General features: G+C 32.9%; 1 protein-coding gene across 3 annotated transcripts in view; it reads right to left on the bottom strand.

The window, feature by feature from the left end:
• Window positions 1–19035, bottom strand: part of gpr34l (G protein-coupled receptor 34 like) — a 219521-nt gene extending 200486 nt beyond the window's left edge. Inside the window, exons 1-2 of one of the 3 annotated variants that reach the window (XM_073934478.1) lie at window positions 19002–19035; window positions 15054–17235 (exon numbers count right to left, since the gene is read on the bottom strand). In XM_073934478.1, the coding sequence (XP_073790579.1) occupies window positions 16206–17180 (975 nt within the window). In that variant the 5' untranslated portion in view covers window positions 17181–17235; window positions 19002–19035 and the 3' untranslated portion in view covers window positions 15054–16205. 3 annotated transcript variants of the gene reach the window in all.
• Window positions 19036–26291: the final 7256 nt, after the last annotated feature.

Genomic DNA, 26291 nt, shown 5'->3' with positions numbered 1-26291 from the left:
TTTAGCACTTTTGGATCTTAAATGCAAACGCAAAAGCCGAAAAGCTAACATTAGGCTATAAACGGACCACATCACCTTCGGGGCGCTCGCCTGTGATGTCAGCGCCACCCTGCTACAGACGACTTTTGACGCTTATTTTTAGACATTTGGTCCATGACAGTTATTTAATCTTTCTGTTTATTATATTATTATCCGCACTATATTATAAACAAATAAATACCCAATAACACATAGAACTACGTGCCTTTTGGATCGTTTTTATGTGGGAAATACATCTGTTTTCCTTTACGGTTGTTGTAAAAGTTTTAATGTATGACATAGTACATAGTATTATAATGAGACATATTTAAATCTATTTAAATGGATCAAGAACAACATTCAATATTTGTTTTATGTCACAAAGTACAGCGAAACGCAGGCCATACCGTCACATCTGCTATACATGTTATGGAGGAGTGTAAATATTGCAGATATGACAGAGTTAAATGTGTTCAGATGAAGAGAAAAAACGACTAAAAATAACCTGATAACGTTGAAATGACAGTTAATATGTCTGTATTTTTACACATTTATTCAGACGTTTGCATTACTGAGAGCAGGCTGCACTGGTAAGCTGTATCTTTATAATATCGTTTAATTAAAGTAAATAAAAGGCGAGGCAGTGGTGCAGTAGGTAGTGCTGTCGCCTCACAGCAAGAAGGTTGCTGGTTTGAACCTCAGCTCAGTTGGCGTTTCTGTGTGGAGTTTGCATGTTTGTTCTCCCTGCCTTCGCGTGGGTTTCCTCCGGGTGCTCCGATTTCCTACACAGTTCAAAGACATGCGGTACAGGAGAATTAGGTAGGCTAAATTGTCCGTAGTGTATGAGTGTGTGTGTGGATGTTTCCCAGAGATGGTTGCGGCTGGAAGGGCATCCGCTGCGTAAAAACTTGCTGGATAAGTTGGCGGTTCATTCCGCTGTGACGACCCGGATTAATAAAGGGACTAAGCTGACAAGAAAAGAATGAATAAAATAAATGATCAACAAATTAGTCTGTCTCGACAGTCTTTACAAGTGAAGGCATTATCTACACACAATCTGAATTCCTAATTAGAAAAGCAGTACAAACCATAAAATACGTAAAATGTGCAAAAACGTATGCTGGATAAGTTGGTGGTTCAATTCGCTGTGGCCTCCCATGATTAATAAAATTAAAACCCAAAAGTTGGGTTGGGAGCTGGTCTATACCTGGCTTGAGAAACTGGTTCTCTGAGACTTATATTTAGTCTAGTAGTTTGTTTGTTTGTTTGTTGTGTTTGTTGGTTTAGTTAGTTAGTTAGTTAGTTAGTTAAATAAAATGGTTTACTGGTCCAATGCTTTTATTTATTTATTTATTTATTTAAATAAAATGATACACTAGTCCAAGACTTTATTTATTTATTTATTTATTTATTTATTTATTTTATTTTATTTTATTTTTTATTTATTTTTTTTATTTATATAAAATGGTTCACTGGTCCAGTACTTTTATTTTACTTATTTATTTATTTAAATAAAATGATACACTAGTCCAAGACTTTATTTATTTATTTATTTATTTATTTATTTATTTATTTATTTATTTATTTATTTATTTATTTATATAAAATGGTTTACTGGTCCAATGCTTTTATTTATTTATTTAAATAAAATGATACACTAGTCCAAGACTTTATTTATTTATTTATTTATTTATTTATTTTATTTTATTTTATTTTTTATTTATTTTTTTTATTTATATAAAATGGTTCACTGGTCCAGTACTTTTATTTTACTTATTTATTTATTTAAATAAAATGATACACTAGTCCAAGACTTTATTTATTTATTTATTTATTTATTTATTTATTTATTTATTTATTTATTTATTTATTTATTTATATAAAATGGTTCACTGGTCCAGTACTTTTATTTTACTTATTTATTTATTTAAATAAAGTGATACACTAGTCCAAGACTTTATTTATTTATTTATTTATTTATTTATTTATTTATTTATTTATTTATTTATTTATTTATTTATTTAAATAAAATGGTTCACTGGTCTAATGCTTTTTTATTTATTTATTATTTTTGTTTGTTCGTCTTGTAATGAATTTATTTAAGTAAAATTGACCTTCACTGGCCTAGTGCTTAGATTTTTTTATTTTTTATTCATTTATTTATTTATTTTTTACAGCTAAGGTGGATATTATTTGTCCCCTTATATGATATAGAACAAACCACTATCGTCTAATTACCCTAACATACCTAATTAACCTAATTAAGCCTTTATTTGCACTTTAAGCTGAATACTAGTATGTTGAAAAATATCTAGTCAAATTATGTGTACTGTCATCATACTAAAGATAAAAATAAATCAGAAATTAGCTATTAAAACTAATATGTTTAGAAATGTGTTGAAAAAGATCTCTCTCTGTACAGCAGCACCAGGGAAATATTTTAACAAGAATTAAAACTGCACAATAATTTGGTCTATGACTGCAAATGCTTAAAAAACATGTTACATTTGACCCTAGAATAAGCATGGCCTCAAATAAATGAACAACACAAGTTGTTATTGCATTTGAATGGTGAATCGTGCCATCATTATAGTCTTGAAATGTGTGTGCGTGTGATGTGGGGGTATGTGAGAGGGCTTTATAAAATCAGGCATGCTGCAGTGGGCTCAGTGCCGCGGGTGTTTTTGGAGGGTAAGCAAAGGCCATGTTGTGACACATGTTAACCCAGTTCATTCTTGTGTTTGGTGTTTCGTAACTCCTCTTCCTCATATAATACTGACGGCAGAGGCTGACCAGCACAAAACAACACATTATTGCAATACTCACAATCACTCGGGTTTCACTTAGTGATGTTTGATGATTAAAATAATAATAATAATAATATTTTTTTCATTATCCGCTGCGTAAAAAATATGCTGGATAAGTTGGCGGTTCATTTCACTGTGGCGACCCCAGATAAATAAAGTAACTAAGCCGAAAAGAAAATGAATAAATGAATGAATAATTAGTTTGTTTGTTTGTTTTTAAATGCATGTTGTCAGGTTTGTATTCAATCAAATTTTGTTAAAATGGCATACTATTAGATTTAACCAGCTAATATATATGAATATGGTGTATATATATATATATTTATATATTTATTTATATATATATATATATATATATATATATATATATATATATATATATATATATATATATATATAAAATCCAAATCCAATTAGTTATATTCTGTGAGACTGGTTTAAAAATCTGCGTTTTAATTGAATAAGAAGCATTTAAAACACATTGCATTTATTGATATTGCTTTATAAATCTTGGTCTAATTTAATTAATTTATGTAACTAACAAATATTAATTACATACATTTTGGATGGAAATGTTAAATGCAGTCAGAATACATAAATCTTAGTTTATTCAATTCGCCTATATCACATGTGTTTGGACTGTATGGGAAACGGGAGCACCTGGAGGAAACCCACACCAACATGAGGAGAACATGCAAACTCCACACGGAAATGCCAACTGACCCAGCCAAAACTCAAACCAGCGACCTTCCTTCTGTGAGGCTACAGTTCTAACCACTGAGCCACATATTTTCTCAATTTCTAAGCCTCATACTCAGACATTACTGCAATGCTTAGAAGTAAAAGTTCTGATCCTGAGCCATTATTAATTATGATACTACACCCCGATATGAATATAAAACTCTAATTAAAGCCTAATGGAGATTCAGTGAGCCACTTTTAGGTGTCATTTTGAGTTATGGGGATTCACAGAACCGAATGTAAATGTTTAGAAACACTCATAGGCTCATTAGGACTTTCAGGACTTTTTAAAAATGTTCAATCTGTGCTTGCGTTTGTTTTCAGTGCTGCCAACTATTTCCAATGAAAGGTAGCTAAAGCCTGCCCGAAAAGTAGCTAAATGTTGCCAGATGACATCACGCACTAATTTGCATATCAGTGACGTCATCACGTAGTATCTGAGAACCATCATGTCTCTACTCTCTGAGGCGCCGTGTAATATATTATGTTAAAACATTACATCCGAATGCACAATAAAAAAAGTTCTTCTTAACATATTACTTTGCGTGATGACATCATTGCATAATTGCAACTCAAAGCTACATCTTTATGTAATCCCTGCTGAAAAATCCAGTTTAAACCAGCCTAGGCTGGTTGGTTGGTTTTCGCTGGTCGACCAGGCTGGTTTTAGAGGGGTTTTGGCCACTTCCAGGGTGGTTTCCAGCCATTTCCAGCTTGGTCTTAGCTGGTCAGGCTGGGAGATGACCAGCTAAAACCAGCTTGACCAGCCTAGCCAAGCTGGGAGCCCAGCCAAAACCAGCTATATCCAGCCTAAATCAGGCTGGTCAAGCTGGCTTTAGCTGGATTTAGCAAGTCATTAGCCTGGAAATGGCCAAAATCCCTCTAAAACTAGCCTGGTTGACCAGCTAAAACCAGCCTAGGCTGGTTTAAGCTGGATTATTCAGCAGGGACAAATTTATTAATGTTTTCTCAGATTGACCGGCCATCTCAGCAAAATCATTATTCGAAATATGTCCATTTAGATTTGTTTGAAAATTGAGTTGACCCTTTGTAAAAGTAGGCTAATACAAACACTTTTTGATGATATTTTTTTATTTTTGAATATAACACTGATAATGAACAGTTACAATCTTTACTCTGTTTACATGAAAATAAATTTACATAAATATATTTAAACAAATTAATATCAGCAGCAAAATCATATTGGGGTGGCCACAGGGGGCCTGGCTGATCGTAGATAGCAGATCGTGGGACCCTGTTCGATTTGTGAACCTTTAAAATTTCACAAAAATATGTAGGTGCAAGACCATTAACTGCATTAAAAACAAACAACAGTAGTTTAAAATCAATTCTGAGTTTAACAGGACGCGCGCCCTGCTGAAAAATCCAGCTTAAACCAGCCTAGGCTGGTTGGCTGGTTTTAGCTGGTTGACCAGGCTGGTTTTAGAGGGGGTTTGGCCATTTCCAGGCTGGTATCCAGCCTTTTTCAGCCTGGTCTTAGTTGGTCAGGCTGGAAAATGACCAGCCAAATCCAGCTAAACACAGCTTTACCAGCCTGGTTTAAGCTGGATATAGCTGGTTTTGGCTGGACTCCCAGCCTGGCTAGGCTGGTCAAGCTGGTTTTAGCTGGTCATCTCCCAGCCTGACCAGCTAAGACCAGGCTGGAAATGGCTGGAAAGCAGCCTGGAAGTGGCCAAAACCCCTCTAAAACCAGCCTGGTCAACCAGCTAAAACCAGCCAACCAGCCTAGGCTGGTTTTAGCTGGATTTTTCAGCAGGGGGAGCCAGTAAAGAGAGTAAAGGACTGGTGTGATGTGCTCACGTTTGCACTGAAGACACGGTAAAACTAGGATTAGCTAGTTGCACCTGGTAAACAGGTCTGACCCAGTTTGTTCTGATGATATTTGACTTCATTCTTCACTGAACTTGAGTGCTATCTGTAGCTCATTTACCCAGTTACCAGGACAACCACACTGGCCCTAGTAACTATGCTAGTTCCCATGGTAACTACCGCAGATTAGTCTCTTCATTGATAGCGTCAGGATGTAGGAAACAGGAGAGAAGATTGGCCAAGTGTCACGCACATGTCAACGATATATATATCTATGTGTTTTAGATTCTTCCAACATTTAATAGCCATATCAATAGCCAAATGTTAAAGAATTTATCAGTAAAATATATTGTAAACACTGTCTGAGGATAATCATGCTATAATTACATGCAACCTTCAAGGAGAGGAGAATCCCACAATGCACTGCTGTGAGCTCATTGAAGAAAAAAACTTTCATTCCATGAGAGAATTGTTGATTTGTAAAGATAATCAACATCCTAAAACATTAAAAAGAGGATGTTCAGAGAGGATGCAGGAATTCAAGATGTTAATGCCTGAAAATATCTCTGACCAATGAGAGCAAGATGGAGGAGCACTATCTATAGTTCATTATTATTATAATTTATTATTATTATTATTATTATTGCTCTGTTATTATTATTATTATTATTATTATTATTATTATTATTATTGCTCTATTATTATTATTATTATTATTGCTCTATTATTATTATTGCTCTATTATTATTATTATTATTATTATTATTATTATTATTATTATTGCTCTATTATTATTATTATTATTATTATTATTATTATTATTATTGCTCTATTATTATTATTATTATTATTATTGCTCTATTATTATTATTGCTCTATTATTATTATTATTATTGCTCTATTATTATTATTGTCGTTGTTGTTGTTGTTGTTGTATTATTTGTATTATTATTTGCCTTCTTGTTTTTCTTCTTCTTTTTCTTCTAATTATTATTATTATTATTATTATTATTATTATTATTATTATTAATTTTTTTGGTAAGTGTACCAAAAATAATCCAACAAAACTATTTAAAAAATAATCATATCAAACAATATATCAAAGTTTAATATCATAATATAAAATTAAAAATATATAAAAAATTGTATTTTTATTATTATTATTATTATTATTATTATTATTGCTATTGGCGTTAAATTTACCAAAATAAATAAGCAAAACTATAAATAAATGAATAATATAAAGCTATATATATATATATATATATATATATATATATATATATATATATATATATATATATATATATATATAAATAACATAAACAAAAATAAATATACATATTATTAATTGTATTATTATTCTTAGTAAAATTATTATCATTTGTAATATTATTCATATTATTATTATTATTATTATTATTATTATTATCATCATTGGCAGTAAATGTACAAAAAATAAATAAACAAAACTATAAATAAAAAAATAACAATAAAGTAATATATTATTTAATAATATAAAAATAAATATACAAATTATTAATTGTATTATTATTCGTATTGTTAATTGTATTATTATTATTATTATTATTATTATTTTTATTATTATTATCATCATTTGTATTATTATTGTTTGCCTTTTTGTTCTTCTTCTTATCATTATTATTATTATTATTATTATTATTAAAACATATTTTGTATTATTATTATTATTAATATTAATATTATTTTATTATTATTATTATTATTTGCCTTTTTGTTGTTGTTGGCAAGAAATGTATCAAAAATAAATAAACAAAATTATAAATAAACAAATAAATAATTTAAAAAAATCTATAATATTAAAAATAGTTACGGCTGGAAGGGCATCTGCTGCGTAAAAACTTGCTGGATAAGTTGGTGGTTCATTCCACTGTGGCGACCCCAGATTAATAAAGGGACTAAGCCGACAAGAAATTATTTAAAAAATAAATATAATATTATATATATAAATAAATATAATATAATATTATTATTATTATTATTATTATTATTATTATTATTATTATTATTATTGATGGTCAATGTACCAAAAATGAATAAATAAATAAATAAATAAATGAAATACAACTTTCTCTAAATCAAATCCACTTCCAAATGTAATTTGTCAAGTTATATGTGGACATGGAATGTTACTAGTCACAGGATCACAGTGTTACATGAATAAACATAGTCATAAATATGAACACCAACACTGGATGTAGGAAATATTTTAAACCTATTCATAACTAACATAGTAGCTATACATACGCTACCTGACAAAAGTCTTGTCATCAACAGAATCATCTGTTGTTCTGCATCCCAATCATACCAAATACTGCAGAAGACCTACTGGAGCCCACATGAAGCCAAGATTCTCAAAGAAATCAGTCAAGTTTGGTGAAGAAGAAATCATGGTTTGGGGTTACATTCACAAAATGTAAGTCTGTGTCAAAATCCTTCAGGTCTCTAAAGATTTAATTGTTCATTTTGTGTTAACACTTGACCTTATAGCATCCGATCCTATTTTTCTGAAAAGGAACAGAAATAAAATGACACGCGGGCATAGGAAAAGCTCCAGTTATTGCGCAGATGAATGTACGGTGTCCTGGGTAATGTGGCTGGGGCTATTTTGGGAATGATATCATAGCCAGCGTCTTCATTAAGTGGCTGCCATTTAAATCAGTGGGCGCTAAAATGGATTGGCAACAGATGGTGAAGGGATATGACTGTTAGCACTGTTGCTTAGTAACACAATCAGCCTCGGAAATGAGAGCCAAGGCATCCTTTGCATTTTTCAATGGGAGGTGAGAGTACAGTGGGTTCCCATAACACACATGAGGCTTTCTGAATTCATTTATCTGACATGCATGTGCTTAATAATAGCCTGCGGTGTAAATATCTGCTGCTTTTTAACTGAAGCACAAGAAGAAAATAATATATATATATATATATTGTTTTGTTGGTAACAATAATGCATTCATTCATTTATTTTATTTTATTTTATTTTCGGATTAGTCCCTTTATTATTGTGGGGTCGCCACAGCTGAATGAACCGCCAACTTATCCAGCATATGTTTTATGCCCTTCCAGCTGCAACCCATCACTGGGAAATTTATTTATTTATTTGGAATACTCAATTTATTTGCTTAGTGATTTATTTATTTATTTATTTATTTATTTATTTATTTATTTATTTATTTATTTATTTATTATTATTAATAATAATAATAATAATAATTGTTGTTGTTGTTTATGTTGTTGTTAATATTGTTGTTGTTGTTGATTTTAATGTTTATTGATTTGTTTGTTTTTTTATTTAGTTAGTTATTTATTTAGTTTTAACTTTATTTTTCATTTATTTCAAATAGTTTTTATTTAATTTATGTATTGTCGTTATTATTGTTGATGTTATTATTGCTTTTGTTATTATTGTTTATTATTATTTTTTTTATTATTGTTGTTGTTAATATTGTTTTTGTTGTTGCTGTTGTTGTTAATATTATTGTTGTTGTTGTTATTATTATTAGTTTGTACTCTGTCATATCCTCGCAGATTTTTTTCTGTATGTTTGTACATTTAAAGTGGTTGGGCATTGTTACATGTGCAAGATGACCAGCAGATGGAGGCATTCTGAAATGATACAGTACTATATTCCAGCATGCATATATACCATGGCGAATACACAAGCAGTGTGAAAACAATAATACGCAATTTTACTGTCTTATATTAAATAATACTTTGGGGTTTTATTTTGTTGGTAAACATTATGCATTTTATTGATTTGTTTGTTTTTTTATTTAGTTAGTTATTTAGTTTTAATTTTATTTTTCATTTATTTCAAATAGTTTTTATTTAATTTATGTATTGTCTTATTATTGTTGATGTTATTATTGCTTTTGTTATTATTGTTTATTATTATTATTATTATTATTATTATTATTATTATTATTATTATTAATAAAAATTATTTTTGTTGTTGTTAATATTGTTGTTGTTGTTGTTGTTGTTGTTATTATTAGTTTGTACTCTGTTATATCCTCGTAGATTTTTTTTCTGTATGTTTGGACATTTAAAGTGGTTGGGCATTGTTACATGTGCAAGATGACCAGCAGATGGAGGCATTCTGTAATAATACAGTACTATATTGAAGCATGCATAAATACCATGGCGAATACACAAGCAGCGTGAAAACAATAATACGCCTTATATTAAATAATACCATGGGGTTTTATTTTGTTGGTAAACATTATGCATTTTATTTATTTATTTATTTATTTATTTATTTATTTATTTATTTATTTATTTATTTATTTATTTATTTATTTATTTATTTATTTATTTTTCATTTATCTAAAATTGTTTATTTAATTTGTGTATTGTTGTTATTATTGTTAATATTATTGTTGCTTTTATTATTGTTTATTATTATTATTGTTATTATTATTATTATTATTATTATCATTTGTGCTCAGTTATATTATCTGTGAATTTTTTTTTTTTTGGTAATGTTTGTACATTTAAAACAGTGATTGAACATTGTTATTGTGTGAGATGACCAGCAGATAGAGCCCTTGTAATACAGTCCAACAGTATTCCAACACAATATACTATGAGTTTTTACCTTAACCCAGTATCATGGTTTAAAATGTATTGACTACATTATTCAAAGATATTTTTAAAGGTAAAGTGTAGCAGTAACACTCTACAGTACTGCTTTAGGCTAGTTACTGTATTTACTAACATGAACATATAATAAACAATGCATTTAGTGCAGTATTTATTCGTCTTTAATAACGTTAGTTATTAGATATAGAGTTATTCATTGTTATTTCATGCCAAGTCAAAGTGCATTAACCATCAGTAGCATGCATTTGGCATTTATTAATGCATTAGTACTTTATAAACTCTGACTAGTTAATCCTGTGCAAGATTTGTTAATTTGCAGTTAATATGGTGAATACATTAAATAGCATTAATTGATGAAACCTTAGTATTAACTTAGAACTTAAAAACCCTAAAATAATGTCTGCAGTTTCTTAAATGTTTTCAAAACACAAAATATAAAGTTAAAATATCATCTTTAGCCTTCAACAGAAAGAAACTCATAAAGGGGCAGTAAATAGTGCGCAGATTGACATGTTGCAGGGTGAACTGTGCCTTTAATTGAAAGTTAGAAACTCAGTCATCAGTCAATCAGTGTTTTCTCCAAAACTAATGACAACATCAAACCTACATGGCAAACTTCTGATCTGAGCACCGCATTAGCGTTATCAATCCTAGATATCAGCGGACAAACAATTTCTGCAGAAAGCAACGCACTTAAGTAGACTTTTTATGTAATTAAATAGCATTTAAGCTGAAAACCCATGCTTTACAGACATACAACACAATGTAAATGTGTATAGAGAGATTATAATCACAAGAATTAAGTCTTATATGGATTTTCTAACACAAATATGCAGCATTTTCATAGTACTTCTGTTTTCGAACACTTTAAATTAAGGACACAATTCTCTTTTAACACCCACTAATATCCATAAATAAGCAGTTTTTGGGAATCAGGTTTTAATTTTTTTTTTATTATTGTTTATTTATACTCTTGCAGTACATCATGGGACGTTGAGCTTTCTTCCAACAACTTTTAATCTTCGAAAAAAAGTGATTTTATTGTCATTTGTATTAAACCTGATTCAATCAGACCCCAAAAAAAATAATAATAAATTAATCAGAAAGAGGTAACATTTGCAAAGGTTTTTTTTATTATTATTATTATATTGCATAGGTGGTTTGCATAAATATAGGTCGTCATGTGCTCAATTAAATAACGTAAAAAAGACAATGCTAAATGCAAATAAACAGCACAATGAAATAAAAAATCATTCAATTAAAAGAAAAGAAAAGTAAATATGATTGGCCAAATAAATATTAAAAACTAAAAATGACAGCAAACTATTATATTGAAAAATAAAAATTTAATAAAATAAATTGCGCAAATTGCTAAATGCATGTTATAAGCTAAAAATAAAGGTAAATGCATATTATAAGCTAAAACAAATTATATAAAAAAATTTATCAGACTCTCAAAAATGATTCAGTCAGACCCCCAAAAATTGAATTAGTCACACTCCCAAATTTGATTTAAATAGACTTTCAAACGTGATTCAATCAGACTTATACAGACAACATATACAGATATTTCAAACACTTTTAATTGTGTTTTATGAAAATTTAAAAGGTCTTCTTTAAAATGAGACCAAAATTTTGCATTTACACCTCTGCATGTGGATTTGGGAAGCTTTTAAATTTGGGTTTGCAAAATCCAGGCGGAAATCCCAAAATAACACTAGAGTTTTGCAGTGCTATATTGGCTGGGTTGTATATTACCTTGTAATAAACTGCAGCATATTTTCGGGTATTTTACGCACTTATTTCTCTAGATATTATTTCTTATACATTATATTTAAACTACTAAAATGTCAACAAAGTCACTTTGTTAAAGAGTAGAGTTGAACTTTTAATATAGCAAAAGTCAACAAAGCATTGATCAACATCCCATAATGCAATTTAAAACCTTAAATAAACCCAAAACACAAATGGAAACTGTTCATTAGCATATATTTATACAGTGCACTGTTCAAAATAAAAAGAGTGAGTTTTTCTTGATCACACACAGCCAGTATACTCTCACACGGCGGTCATGTTTGGAAACAGGTTTATGTGGTTAACACATTTTCATGCATGCGACCACAAGAGTCATGACAGCACAAGATCTGCATGGCATTTATGAGTGCTGTGAGAAAGAGGTAACATTTGCAAAGGTTTTTTTTTAATTATTATATTGCATAGGTGGTTTGCATAAATATAGGTCATCATGCGCTCAATTAAATAACGTAAAAAAGACAATGCTAAATGCAAATAAACAGCACAATGAAATAAAAAATCATTCAATTAAAAGAAAAGAAAAGTAAATATGATTGGCCAAATAAATATTAAAAACTAAAAATGACAGCAAACTATTATATTGAAAAATAAAAATTTAATAAAATAAATTGCGCAAATTGCTAAATGCATGTTATAAGCTAAAAATAAAGGTAAATGCATATTATAAGCTAAAACAAATTATATAAAAAAATTTATCAGACTCTCAAAAATGATTCAATCAGACCCCCAAAAATTGAATTAGTCACACTCCCAAATTTGATTTAAATAGACTTTCAAACGTGATTCAATCAGACTTATACAGACAACATATACAGATATTTCAAACACTTTTAATTGTGTTTTATGAAAATTTAAAAGGTCTTCTTTAAAATGAGACCAAAATTTTGCATTTACACCTCTGCATGTGGATTTGGGAAGCTTTTAAATTTGGGTTTGCAAAATCCAGGCGGAAATCTCAAAATAACACTAGAGTTTTGCAGTGCTATATTGGCTGGGTTGTATATTACCTTGTAATAAACTGCAGCATATTTTCGGGTATTTTACGCACTTATTTCTCTAGATATTATTTCTTATACATTATATTTAAACTACTAAAATGTCAACAAAGTCACTTTGTTAAAAAGTAGAGTTGAACTTTTAATATAGCAAAAGTCAACAAAGCATTGATCAACATCCCATAATGCAATTTAAAACCTTAAATAAACCCAAAACACAAATGGAAACTGTTCATTAGCATATATTTATACAGTGCACTGTTCAAAATACAAAGAGCAAGTTTTTCTTGATCACACACAGCCAGTATACTCGCACACGGCGGTCATGTTTGGAAACAGGTTTATGTGGTTAACACATTTTCATGCATGCGACCACAAGAGTTATAACAGCACAAGATCTGCATGGCATTTATGAGTGCTGTGAGAAAGAGGTAACATTTGCAAAGGTTTTTTTTTATTATTATATTGCATAGGTGGTTTGCATAAATATAGGTCGTCATGCGCTCAATTAAATAACGTAAAAAAGACAATGCTAAATGCAAATAAACAGCACAATGAAATAAAAAATCAATCAATTAAAAGAAAAGAAAAGTAAAAATGATTGGCCAAATAAAAATTAAAAACTAAAAATGACAGCAAACTATTATATAAAAAAAATACTAATTTAATAAAACAAATTGCACAAATTGCTAAATTCATGTTATAAGCTAAAAATAAAGGTAAATGCATATTATAAGCTAAAACAAACTATCAAATAAAAAATATAAATTAAATTAAATATGTTTTTTTATTTGCTAAATGCATATTATAAACTAAAAATTACAGCAAACTATTAAATAAAAAATACAAATAAAATTAAATACATTTTTCTAATTGCTAAATGCATATTGAAAACAAAATTACAGCAATCTATTAAATAAAAAATACAAATTAAATAAAATATTTTTTTCTAATTGCTAAATGCATATTGAAAACAAAATTACAGCAAACTATTAAATAAAAAATACAAATAAAATTAAATACATTTTTCTAATTGCTAAATGCATATTGAAAACAAAATTACAGCAAACTATTAAATAAAAAAATACAAATAAAATAAAATACATTTTTCTAATTGCTAAATGCATATTGAAAACAAAATTACAGCAAACTATTAAATAAAAAAATACAAATAAAATAAAATAAATCGTACTAATTGCTAAACACATATTATAAACAAAAAATTAAGGCAAACTATTAAAAAAAGTATAAATTAAATAAAAAAATCCTATTAGCTAAATGCATAATATAAACTAAAAACTAAGACAAACTATTATATAAAAATACAAATAAAATGTAAAAATAATAATAAATACATCGAATTAATGAATAATTGTAAATACATAGGCAGTTCATATCAAATGCATATATAAAAATAAATAAATAACAATATGAACCACTAAAGGTTTACTTGCAATGTGGAAAAGCTTTTATTAAAATAAAATAAAAATAGAGGATATTTTATTATTTATGGTGAAAATATTTTATAAATAATTATATAGAGTAGCGGTTCCAAAACCGGGGTGCGTGAACCCCAAAGGGTGCACAGTCTGACCACCAGGGGTGCGTGAGAAAATGTTTGTAACGGCGGAAAATTTGATCTTTTATTATTTTAATCCATTTATCTTGTACATGTACACAGAAAATATGTGCAGTTATTTATTGTAGTTAAAAATTTGGAGTTTAATCAGAAGAAAGGGGTTCTTGACTGGTGCATATGCATATGTTTTACACAGCGGATGCCCTTTCAGCCACAACCCAGTACTGGAAAACACCCATACACACTTGTTCACACGCATACACTATGGCCATTTTACCTTACCCAATTCACCTTTACCGCATGTCTTTGGACTTGTGGGGGAAACCGGAGCACCCGGAGGAAACCCACACCGACACGAGGAGAACATGCAAACTCCACAACAAACCAGCAACCTTCTTGCTCTGAGGTGATCGTGCTACCCACTGCGCCACCATGACGCATTTAAATGATAAATATAAATATAAATAATTATATTGAGAATTTGGGGGCGACGTAGTGGTGCAGTAGGTAGTGCTGTCGCCTCACAGCAAGAAGGTCGCTGGTTCGAACCTCGGCTCAGTTGGCGTTTCTGTGTGAAGTTTGCATGTTCTCCCTGCCTTCGTGTTGGTTTCCTCCGGGTACTCTGGTTTACCGCCACAAAACTGATTGCGGGCCGCAGATGGCCCGCAGGCCGTAGTTTGGACACCCCTGCTTTAGGCTTATTATGGCATTTTGGTCACTGTCACTTTAAATTCAAATGAGATTTAGAAGAGGGCGGAGCCAGAAATGAAGTCTATGGAGACTCCTGTCGCTGTTCATTTGTGCTTTATCTTAGGCCCTGTTTACAGTAATGCGTTTTAGTTTGAAAATGCATAAGTTAAGCTACAGTTACGCCATCCGTCCACACTACACCGGAGTTTTCGAGCGCCGAACACGGAAACGCTGGAGAGGCTGTTTTCATTCTGAAACGCTGCTGCTCTGTCTCAGTGTGGATGAGGGAATATGGAGACATCTGAATACGGAGGCGGGGCTGCTGAGATTCGCTAGCTGATTGGAGCTTTTGTGTCATTGCGTATCCTTCCCTTATTCGTCAAGCCCCTATCACATGACTATAACACATGGCTTTAACGCTACCGGTAGACAGTACTGTAAACAACAACATGGACACAGAAACGGGAGCGTTGTTTGCACTATTGTCTGTTTTAGGCACCATTGTGCAGTTATTAATTAGTTACGTTTAGTAACAACTCGACCTCGTCGTCTGTCCACAAAGATACCTCTCTTGCTTTCTTTGCCATCGCGTTCATTGTTCAACCGGCGTTTGTTGACTAACAATAACCAAATGCGGAGCGAGACGCATGCTTCCTGTTTATACTAGAGCACGCATGCCCAGAGTGCACGAATGGTCACGTGATATACGTTTTTGGTGGCGTAGTGTGGTTGGAGATATGTTCAGAAACGCTAGGTGAAACGCTAGTGTGGACGCCGCTCGTTTTTGATCTAAAACTTTGTTTTAAAACTAAAACGCACTAGTGTAAACGGGGCCTAAAACTCCACATCTATAATCCTCTTAGTCTATGCTGACATTATTTTTAGTAGCTCAAACACTATAATGGCGCACCGCTGCTTCTCACTCAGGGCTGTTTATGCTAATGAAGCAGAGGCGGGCACTAGTGGGCGCGGTTTTCCCCCTCTGATGACACGTACAAAGGGAGAATGTCAATCAAACAGTTTCTACACCACATAGCTTAGCTATCAAATGTGATTTCTGCACAACAGGTCATCTTTTCAGAGTCAAATCTCCGTCAGCGAGCGGTTGATGCTGATTCTCCTCCTGTTTAAAGCGTACATGTTTTTGAACTTGCCCTGAATGGCGCACAGTATGGTTTTTCTGTACGAGCTGGACAAGAAATAGTATATAATAGGGTCCAGACAGCTGTTTAGCGTTGACAAGAGCAAAGTGCTCTCATTTAACACATGCAGCAACTGCTGACTCGGCAAATCCGCGATCACATCCAGCTGAGCCAGAACGTACGGTATCCGCACAGCATGATACGGCAGGAAACACACAGTGAATATAGCCGGAACCAAAAAAGTCTTGATCATCACTCGCTTTTTAGCCTTCAGATCGCCGTTCCCCAATGACATACCCTTGAGTTTGTGAATGATCTTGATGTAGAAACTAATAAACACGATGTAGAAGACGATGAAGATGACGACTGTTGATATATTCACTCCTCCGGCGACAATCCCCTTGCTGTGGAAGTGAAAGCAAATATTATCGCAAGCGTGCTTCTGTCCACTGCCGATCAAAAACGGGATCATTCCTAAAATTAGCAACACCCAAACACCGTAGCTTGCTTTTCGGCTCCAGCTTTTCTTCTGGATGCTGAAAACCCACACGGGTTTGATGATTTTCAGGTAGCGGTCCAGGCTGATGAGAGTGAGGAAGAGGATGCTGGAGTACATGTTGATGTAGAATAAGACGCCCACCGCCTTGCAGACGCTAAACGGTCCTGCTGTGTTGTGGTAATAGACGCGCAGGGGTAAACACAGCACTAGCAGGGTATCCGCCAGCGCTAGATGTTGCATGTATACCGCCATGGAGGATTCAATGTGCCGGCGTAGGAAGAAGATGTAGAGCGTTATGGTGTTGCAGAGCAGACCCACACAGCAGATGATGATGTAGCCGATGGGTAAAGACGGAGACAGCATGCCATCGTGGATCATGCAGGATTGGTTGCTGCTGAAATTGCCTTGCGGAGACATCGTAATGCCTGAAAAGTTGATGAGTACTTCTTCAAATCTGGTCGTGACGGGATGCCTGATGGAGAAGTTAAAAAACGGGTTGGAATTAACACTGTGAGAAATGCTGGGTTCCACAGAAATCAGGTTGGGTTGAGACAACATGAAGGAATTAAGTTGGCATATTTAGTTTTCACAAATTTAAGTGGACTGAACGAAAAACAATTAAGTTGTCCCCCAAAATACCTGAAGAATTGTGTTGTTTCAGCTTAATTTAATGTAAATGAGTGGTTTGAACAAACAGTAATTACACTGTAAAAAATAATTAATTGACTTTACTTTAAAAAGTAAGTAAACCTTCTGTAACTTATTAGAATTATCCTCATAGTCAACTAATCGCTGTAAAAGCAACAGGTTTACTCACTTATTTAAGTAAAGTCAACTAATCGCTGTTAAAGCAACATGTTTACTCACTTATTTTAAGTAAAGTCAACTAATCGCTGTAAAAGCAACAGGTTTACTCTTTTATTTTAAGTTGAGTCAACTATTCGCTTTAAAAGCAGCAGGTTTACTCACTTAATTTGAGTAAAGTCAACTAATCTCTTTAAAAGCAACAGGTTTACTCACTTATTTTAAGTTAAGTCAACTAATCGCTGTAAAAGCAACAGGTTTACTCTTTTATTTTAGTTAAGTCAACTAATCGCTGTAAAAGAAGCAGGTTTACTCACTTATTTTAAGTAAAGTCAACTAATCGCTTTAAAAGCAGCAGGTTTATTCACTTATTTTAAGTTGAGTCAACTAATCAATTTAAAAGCAACAGGTTTACTCACTTATTTAAGTAAAGTCAACTAATCGCTGTAAAAGCAACAGGTTTACTCACTTATTTTAAGTAAAGTCAACTAATCGCTGTAAAAGCAGCAGGTTTACTCACTTATTCTAAGTTGAGTCAACTAATCGCTGTAAAAGCAACAGGTTTACTCACTTATTTAAGTAAAGTCAACTAATCGCTGTAAAAGCAACAGGTTTACTCACTTATTTAAGTAAAGTCAACTAATCGCTGTAAAAGCAGCAGGTTTACTCACTTATTTAAGGAAAGTCAACTAATCTCTTTAAAAGCAGCAGGATCACTCACTTATTTTATGTAAAGTCAACTAATCGCAGTAAAAGCAACAGGTTTACTCACTTATTTTAAGTAGAGTGTTGTTGTTGTTGTTTTGAGTGCACTGTAAAAAAAATGTTGGGCTCCAATATGAGTCGGGACAACATGAAGGAATTAAGTTAACATTTTTTTTTTTTCAAATTTAAGTGGATTGAACATAAAACAATTAAGTTGTCTTCCCCAAAACTCAAAACTTGTGATGGTTCAAGTTCATTTTAATAAGTAGTTTAAACAAGGAGCAAATGTCATTTTTTGAGTGCTTGCAAATTGGTCACATTTTACAATTGGGTTCCATTAGTTAATGTATTTACTATGGTAATACTTTTGTTTAGGTATTAATTCTCACTATTAGTGCAAAAAATGCATTTCTTACTTAGAGTTTTCCTGTATTTTATTGTATTATTATTGTTGTGACTATTATTATTACTTTAATTTATTGTTATTATTATTATTATTGTTGTTGTTGTTGTTGTTGTTGTTGTAATTATTATTTTTTTTAATGTGTCATTATTTTATTGTATTATTATTGTTGTAACTATTATTATTATTTTAATTTATTTTTTAAAATCATTTGCTATTTTGTTTTGCAGTGTAAGTTTTTTTTTTGTTTTTTTTTTCGTAATCTCACAACTCTGAACTATCAGACAAAAAAAGCCCAAGACCCCTAAGAGATTAAAAGCTCTTACCTGTGTGACTGCTCTGCTCTGCTTAGATTTGCACTTCAGCAAGTAAAACCAGTGCATGTGCCTGTTTCCAGCATCTGCAGGAAATGATGCTCGAATCTAACATTGGGTATCTGTGGTATAGATTTATTGCGAAGCTCAGCAGAAATGCAGAGGAGTCACAGCGATAGACAAACCCAAAACCCTTCCTCTTGCCTAAATGAATATTGGCAATCGCAAAACTTAATCGATAATTTCATCATGTTTTTAATCTTGTAAATAAATTTAAAAGTGTTTCAAATCGAATAAAAAATGTGCTCAATGTTGTTATTATTAAATACATTTATTATGCTGCATTGTTTGTCCCCACATATGTAGTGAAATGTGATATTTTAGGCATTGTGGACACACAAACGATTATAGTAAATGATGTTCAAACGTAAAAATTTAAACATCAAGAATCATCAAATTGGTCTAAAACTCCTTGACTTTGTTGGCATTTGTTATTTGAACATACCAAAAAATTAAGGTCATGAAGTTTATCCAGCCTGATTTCACGAGGAAACGTAAGTATTTTACGTTTTGTCAGTTTAGCGGCTAATTCGTACGATTTCCTACGAGTTCAGTCATACAAAAATTTACGATTTTTAGAAAGGAAGTGTGGCACCTAACCCCACCCCTAACCCCAACCATTGGGTGATGAGCAAATCGTACTAATATGTACAAATTAGATCGTACGAATTCATACGAATTAGACACTAAATCAAAAAGTTACGAATTGCCATGAGATTGCGTTGGTTTATCAGTATGGGAGGAAACACTAGCTCCGCATATACACATTAGCAAAATATCTTATTTCAAACCAAACACAAGATTATTTTATTTACCCCATTGCCATTGATTTTGATAGTTTTAAGGAAAAACTTTATTTTGACTAATTATTTCGGCAAACAAGACAATATTTATTTTTGTCTAGAAAATGCTTTTTGTTTTATTAATTTATTACTATTTTGGACTAGAAACAAGTAAAAAAAAATAATAACACATACACTTTAGACCTGGCAGTGGAAAAAGTAATGCTGTTTACCGCAACATGACTGGGTTAGGAGTGCAAATACTCTCAGAAATAGGTCACATAACACACACTCATATTTGTACAGCTGTCTATGGTATTTAAAGTAACCACCGTTCTTATGCCTCATATGGTGATGCAGACGTCTCCAAATCTACACTTGTTTTTATTAAAACAAATATAAAGATGCATATAATAAATAATACTGCTAATAATAATAATAACATTACACTAATAAAAATATTCATGAATAAACTGAAAAAGGCCCCCCGAGGTGAAGAAGGCATGGAGGCAGTGGTGTTTATATTTATGTAGAAAAAAATCATTTTTGTATCATTTTAATCCTTTAATTGTTTTCATCTGTAAAGATATTTGTGTATTGCTGTACATCCTGTGTGTATTCAGCAGTGTGTAAGCGTTTGGAGCCACATAGGCGCATAACTAACATGCTCTGGGCTGAACTTTAGACCTGCTTTAACTTTCAGTTGGTCAATGGTCCAGTCTATTTCAGTTCCTCATAATAGCAATGTGCCAACAATGCGCATTTACACACCGCCTTTATAGACCAGTCCACAAAGTTGCGCTAATAAATTTGCTATTTAAACAACGTGGTGCAAAACGTGAAAATTATGGTTGTGCGGGTCTGAAAATGGCAACAAATCACGCCAAACATGTCTTGAGCCTTATTGCGCTGGTTGTATTATAGGGCCCAATAATTGTTCCAAACCTGTTTGAGATTATTTTTTTTTTCTGTTGAACACAAAAGAAGATATTTTGAGGAAAGCTAGAAACCTGTCTATCACGTATAAAAGAATGTTCAGGTGAATCCAAGTGCGAGTTTAACAAAAAATAATATTTATTGACACAGTCAAACAAAAAGCAAGGAATGAATGTAGTGCTAATGCTTGGAGAGACCGGGCAGGAATCAGGCAGGAAACAGGGTCCCGAAAACACTCCTCAGATCCTGAGCACAGACAGAATAGCACACAGTAAGCACACGTAACGAACTGACAAAGACACACAGAAAACGTGGCCCATATATAGGCCCGAATATGAGCCTCAGCTGGCGGGCTCATCAAGCCAGCCGAGTGCCGTCATCACACGTGATCAAAACAGATACACGTGGAGAACAAAAACAAAACCACATGATCAAACAGACACTCCGGAAGAGCGCACAAACCTGCAACCGTGACACTGTCATCACTGATGCTTAAATCAAGGAAAAACGAATCGCTTTAAAGTCAATGGCTACAGGATTTATTCTTCAAAATAGCTACTTTTGACTGAATACTGAAAAGAAGTGTCTCACAATGCATCAGTCTATGAAGACTCCTGTCGCTGTTCATTTGTGCTATAGCTAAAACTCCACATTTATAATTCTCTTAAGGCTGATTTATACTTCTGCGTTAAACGCCGGCGTGTGCTACGGCGCTGACGCATAGCCCTTCGACGTGGCCATCGGCGTCGCTGACGTGCACCTCTCAAAAAATGTAACTACACGTCGCAACAACGCGTAGCGCAAACTCTGTGATTGGTCGGCTTGGTAGCGCTGACGAGTCTGGGCGGAACCGAGAGCCGCGTGAATGGCGCGAGCGATTGTTTACAAGTGTGGAGTCCTGTGAAGGTGCTCCGGATGGAAAGTTTTGTTTTGTGTTTACCTCATAAAGTTGTTGCGCGTCCGCCGGTTCCTGCCTCAAAATGAGCGGGTTTGAGTCACTTGTACATCCCGGAAGTGTTCAGGAAAAGCAAAACACAGAAGCGAAGTAATTCGACACAAAGGAACATTTACACCTCACTGCCAACTAGCGTTTCGGAAGTGTTAATGTAGACCAACAGAGACAGCACGCAGAAGTATAAATGCACAGCTGCGCGCGTTGCCTGTGCCGTGAGTTACGCCGGTCACTTGACGCAGAAGTATAAACCAGGCTTTAGTCTATGCTGACATCTTCAGCAGCTCATATCTCTAATGGACCAGCCTGATCTCACGAGAAAACGTAAGTATTTTACGTTTTGCCAGTTTAGTGGCTAGTTCGTACGAACGAGTTCAGACGTACGAAATGGTACGATTTTAAAAAGGAGGCGTGGCACCTAACCCCACCCCTAACCCCAACCATCTTTGGGGGATGAGCAAATTGTACTAAATTGTACGAATTAGATCGTACGAATTCATACGAATTAGCCACTAAATGAAAAAGTTAAGAATTTCCGTGAGATTGTGTTGAATGGACAGACGGCTTCTTCTCACTCAGGGCTGTTTATGAGGGAGGGATGGGCACTAGTGGGCGGGGCTTTCCCCCCTCTGATGACACATACAAAGAGAGAATGTCAATCAAAGTGTGTCTGCAGACTGTTTACATCAAGTCTGATTATAAAAAATGCAATTATTTAATTTTTATCAATAGAAGCTGGTTATATTCACACACTGCTGCCACACAACTGTGTTGAAACACCATATGAAAGTGATTTTTGCATAATAGGTCGCCTTTAAATCAATGTTTCTTGTATATGAGTTTTACTATGGATGTTATTATGTAGCAGCTGTGATACATTCCTCACTGTCCCACTAAAAGACCAGCTATGGTGAACATGTCAAATACCAACCCATGTGCTGCTCCTTCTCAGACATGGTCTGATGTGTTTTGATTCTTACTATAAAAAGTGATATATTATATAACAAAATACTGTTTTATACAAAAACAAACTATCATGATCATTTTCTTTACAAGTTTACACCTCATGATTATAGTTTTTATAATGTTTTTTACTGTCAGAATAAACTTTACCACGAGGGTACAAATTTAGTCTTCATTCATTCATTTTCCTTCAGCTTAGTCCCCAAGTGGTAGTTTATTGTACAATTATTGTACTTTTTTATTTAATTATTTGAAATTAATATATTAAATCTTTAATACTATGACATAATATTATTAACAGTAATATTTTATTATTATTTTAATATTATTATTGTTGTGAATAATAATAATAATTATTATTAGTAGTAGTAGTATTTTTATCATTGTTATTATTATTATTATTTGGTATTATTATTATTAATTTATTATTGTTGTTGTTGTTGTTATTTTTTATGATTATTGTTGTTGTTGTTGTTTGGTATTAATGATAATATGAATTTAATAATTTATTATTATTTCATTTTTATTATTCTTGCTGTTTATAATAATAACAACAATAATAATAATAATAATAATAATAATAATAATAATAATAATAATTAGTAGTAGTAATAATAGTATTTATTATTCTTGTTGGTATTTTATAGTTATTATTATTATTATTATTATTATTATTATTATTGTTGTTGTTATTATTATTATTATTAGTAGTATTATTATTATCATTAATAATAATATTAATAACAATGATAATAATTATTGTTATTATTATTTATTGTTGTTGTTGCTATTTTTTAATTTTTATTATAATTAATATTATTATTTTTGTTGTTATTATTTGTTTAATTATAACAATAATAATAATAATAATAATACTAATAATAATAATAATAATAATAATAATAAATTTACTGCCAATTAGAGTTCATCTAACTATTTTTTTTCTTCTTTTATGTTTATTAATTTAATTGTATGTCAGCTCATCATAAGACCAACACAATACATACAATTTATTTAACTGCTAAACATATATAACATACACTAAAACCATACCAATTTACAAACACTACATTGATGAATTCGTTAAACGAAATATGTTTAATAATTGATACGTTCCTTGTATGTTTATGTTTGGAGTAGTTCTAGTGCACCCAGAGAACAAAAAAAGCAAAGGGATTGTTTTAATATCCGTTTCCCGTCCAAACATTTCAATTCGATCTGACACATGGAAAATTTGAAAGCATCAGAAATGATAACACACATGACGGTAGAGACTGCTATCATTGCCTCCACAGGAAGTGAGAAACAAGCCAGTAATAACACTTAATTTCGGCATACCAGCCAAACCACAAATGCATGAGACGTCTTGAACTTTCTAATTGTTAAATCTGCAGCTCAGAGGATGACGGTGATGAACCGACCACCGAAACTTTCACAGCCCACACTGAAAAAACTCCCACAGTTTCACTGACGGCACCAACAGCGCAGTCTTTCTGGTAACACACACAACAAATGGAGGGCTGCGCTGAACCATGACATAAATAAATTACACAAATCCACCAAAGGCCGCTGTGTATGCTGTTTCAGATCTAGAACTTCACTTACTGGTGCCTTTCGCACCTGCTGTTCTTGTGTAAATCCACCAGAGGCCGCTGACGGACTTGACTGATCGACTGGCCCACCCTCCCCCTGCCTTAAACCCAACCGACAGTGTTTTCAAAAGCAATCCAGAAAAAGAAAAGGCAAGTGCCTGATTTTGACCACGTTTTCAGATTTACCAAATTATCCCCCTGTTATTTACTTGTTTATTTTATTTTTTGATTTTTGTTTTTGTCTTACCTGTTTTCTCGAACTGTTTTTCACCGCACTCCAACTTCGTCATCATGGTCAACTCTTCCTCCTAAGTCCGCAGATGTACGCGGCAAGCCACTGGACAAACTGGTAACCGCAGGACAGTAGGTAAGCAGTCAGCTGGTAAGCAAAAGAAGGAATGGTTGTTGGTGCCAGAAGGGCTGGTCTGAGTATTTCAGAAACTGCTGATGTTACTGGGATTTTCACACACAACCATCTCTAGGGTTTACAGAGAATGGTCTGAAAAAGAGGAAATATCCAGTGAGCGGCAGTTCTGTGGGCGCAAATGCCTTGTTGATGCCAGAGGTCAGAGGAGAATGGCCAGACTGGTTCCAGCTGATAGAAAGGCAACAGTAACTCAAACAAGCACTCGTTACAACCGAGCTCTGCAGAAGAGCATCTCTGAACACACAACACGTCCAACCTTGAGGCGGATGGGCTACAGCAGCAGAAGAGCACACCGGGTGCCGCTCCTGTCAGCTAAGAACAGGAAACTGAGGCTACAATTCACACAGACTCACCAAAACTGGACAATAGAAGATTGGAGAAACGTTGCCTGCTCTGATGAGTCTCCATTTCTGCTGACACATTCGGATGGTCAAGTCAGAATTTGGTCTCAACAACATGAAAGCATGGATCCATCCTGCCGTGTATCAGCGGTTCAGGCTGGTGGTGGTGGTGTAATGGTGTGGGGGAGATTTTCTTAGGACGCTTTGGGCCCATTAGTACCAATTGAGCATCAACGCTACAGCCTACCTGAGTATTGTTGCTGACCATGTCCATCCCTTTATGACCACAGTGTCCTCATCTTCTGATGGCTGCTTCCAGCAGGATAACGCACCATGTCATACAGAGTGAATCATCTCAGACTGGTTTCTTGAACATGACAATGAGTTCACTGTACTCAAATGGCCTCCACAGTCACCAGATCTCAATCCAATAGAGCAGCTTTCAGATGTTGTGGAACGGGAGATTGACATCATGGATGTGCAGCCGACAAATCTGCAGCAACTGCGTGATGCTATCATGTCAACATGGAGCAAAATCTTTGAGGAATATTTCCAGTACCTTGTTGAATCTTCGCCACAAAGGAGTAAAGCAGTTCTGAAGGGAAAAAGGGGTCCAACCCGGTACCAGTAAGGTGTACCTAATAAAGTGGCCGGTATGTGTATTATATGAGACACTTGCTTTGTTTACCAAATAAAGTGGTTCTAATAGGATTCAGATTGTAAACAGTACATAAAAGTTTTTTTTTTTTTAAGTAGTATTTTTTATTTCATATGTTAAGTTGTTTCCCGTTGATGGGTTGCGGCTGGAAGGGCATCCGCTGCGTAAAAAACGTGCTGGATAAGTTGGCGGTTCATTCCGCTATGGCGACCCCGGATTAAAAGCCGAAAAGAAAATTAATGAATGAATTAGGTTTTAAGGTATTTTTATCGAAATTCTCTGCAGAAATAGCAAAAAAATGTGCAGAGATTCTGTCTGTCCATACTAATTACTAATAACTCTATCAGTTAAAGTTATTGGTAACACTTTACAACAAGGTTCATTAGTTAATGCATTTACTAACATTAACTAATCATGAACAACACCTGTACAGCATTTATTAATCATAATTGAACATTTACTAATGCATTATTAACATCCAAGTCCATGCTTGTTAACATTAGTTAATGCACCATGAGTTAACATAAACTAACAATGAACTACTGTATTTTCATTAACTAACGTTAACTAACACGAATAAATACAGTAGTA

Source organism: Danio rerio, chromosome 21 (assembly GCF_049306965.1).
Source record: "Danio rerio strain Tuebingen ecotype United States chromosome 21, GRCz12tu, whole genome shotgun sequence".
Lineage (NCBI taxonomy): Eukaryota > Metazoa > Chordata > Actinopteri > Cypriniformes > Danionidae > Danio > Danio rerio.
The sequence above is the reverse complement of the archived record's forward strand: the minus strand, read 5'-3'. Positions and strand labels throughout refer to the sequence as shown.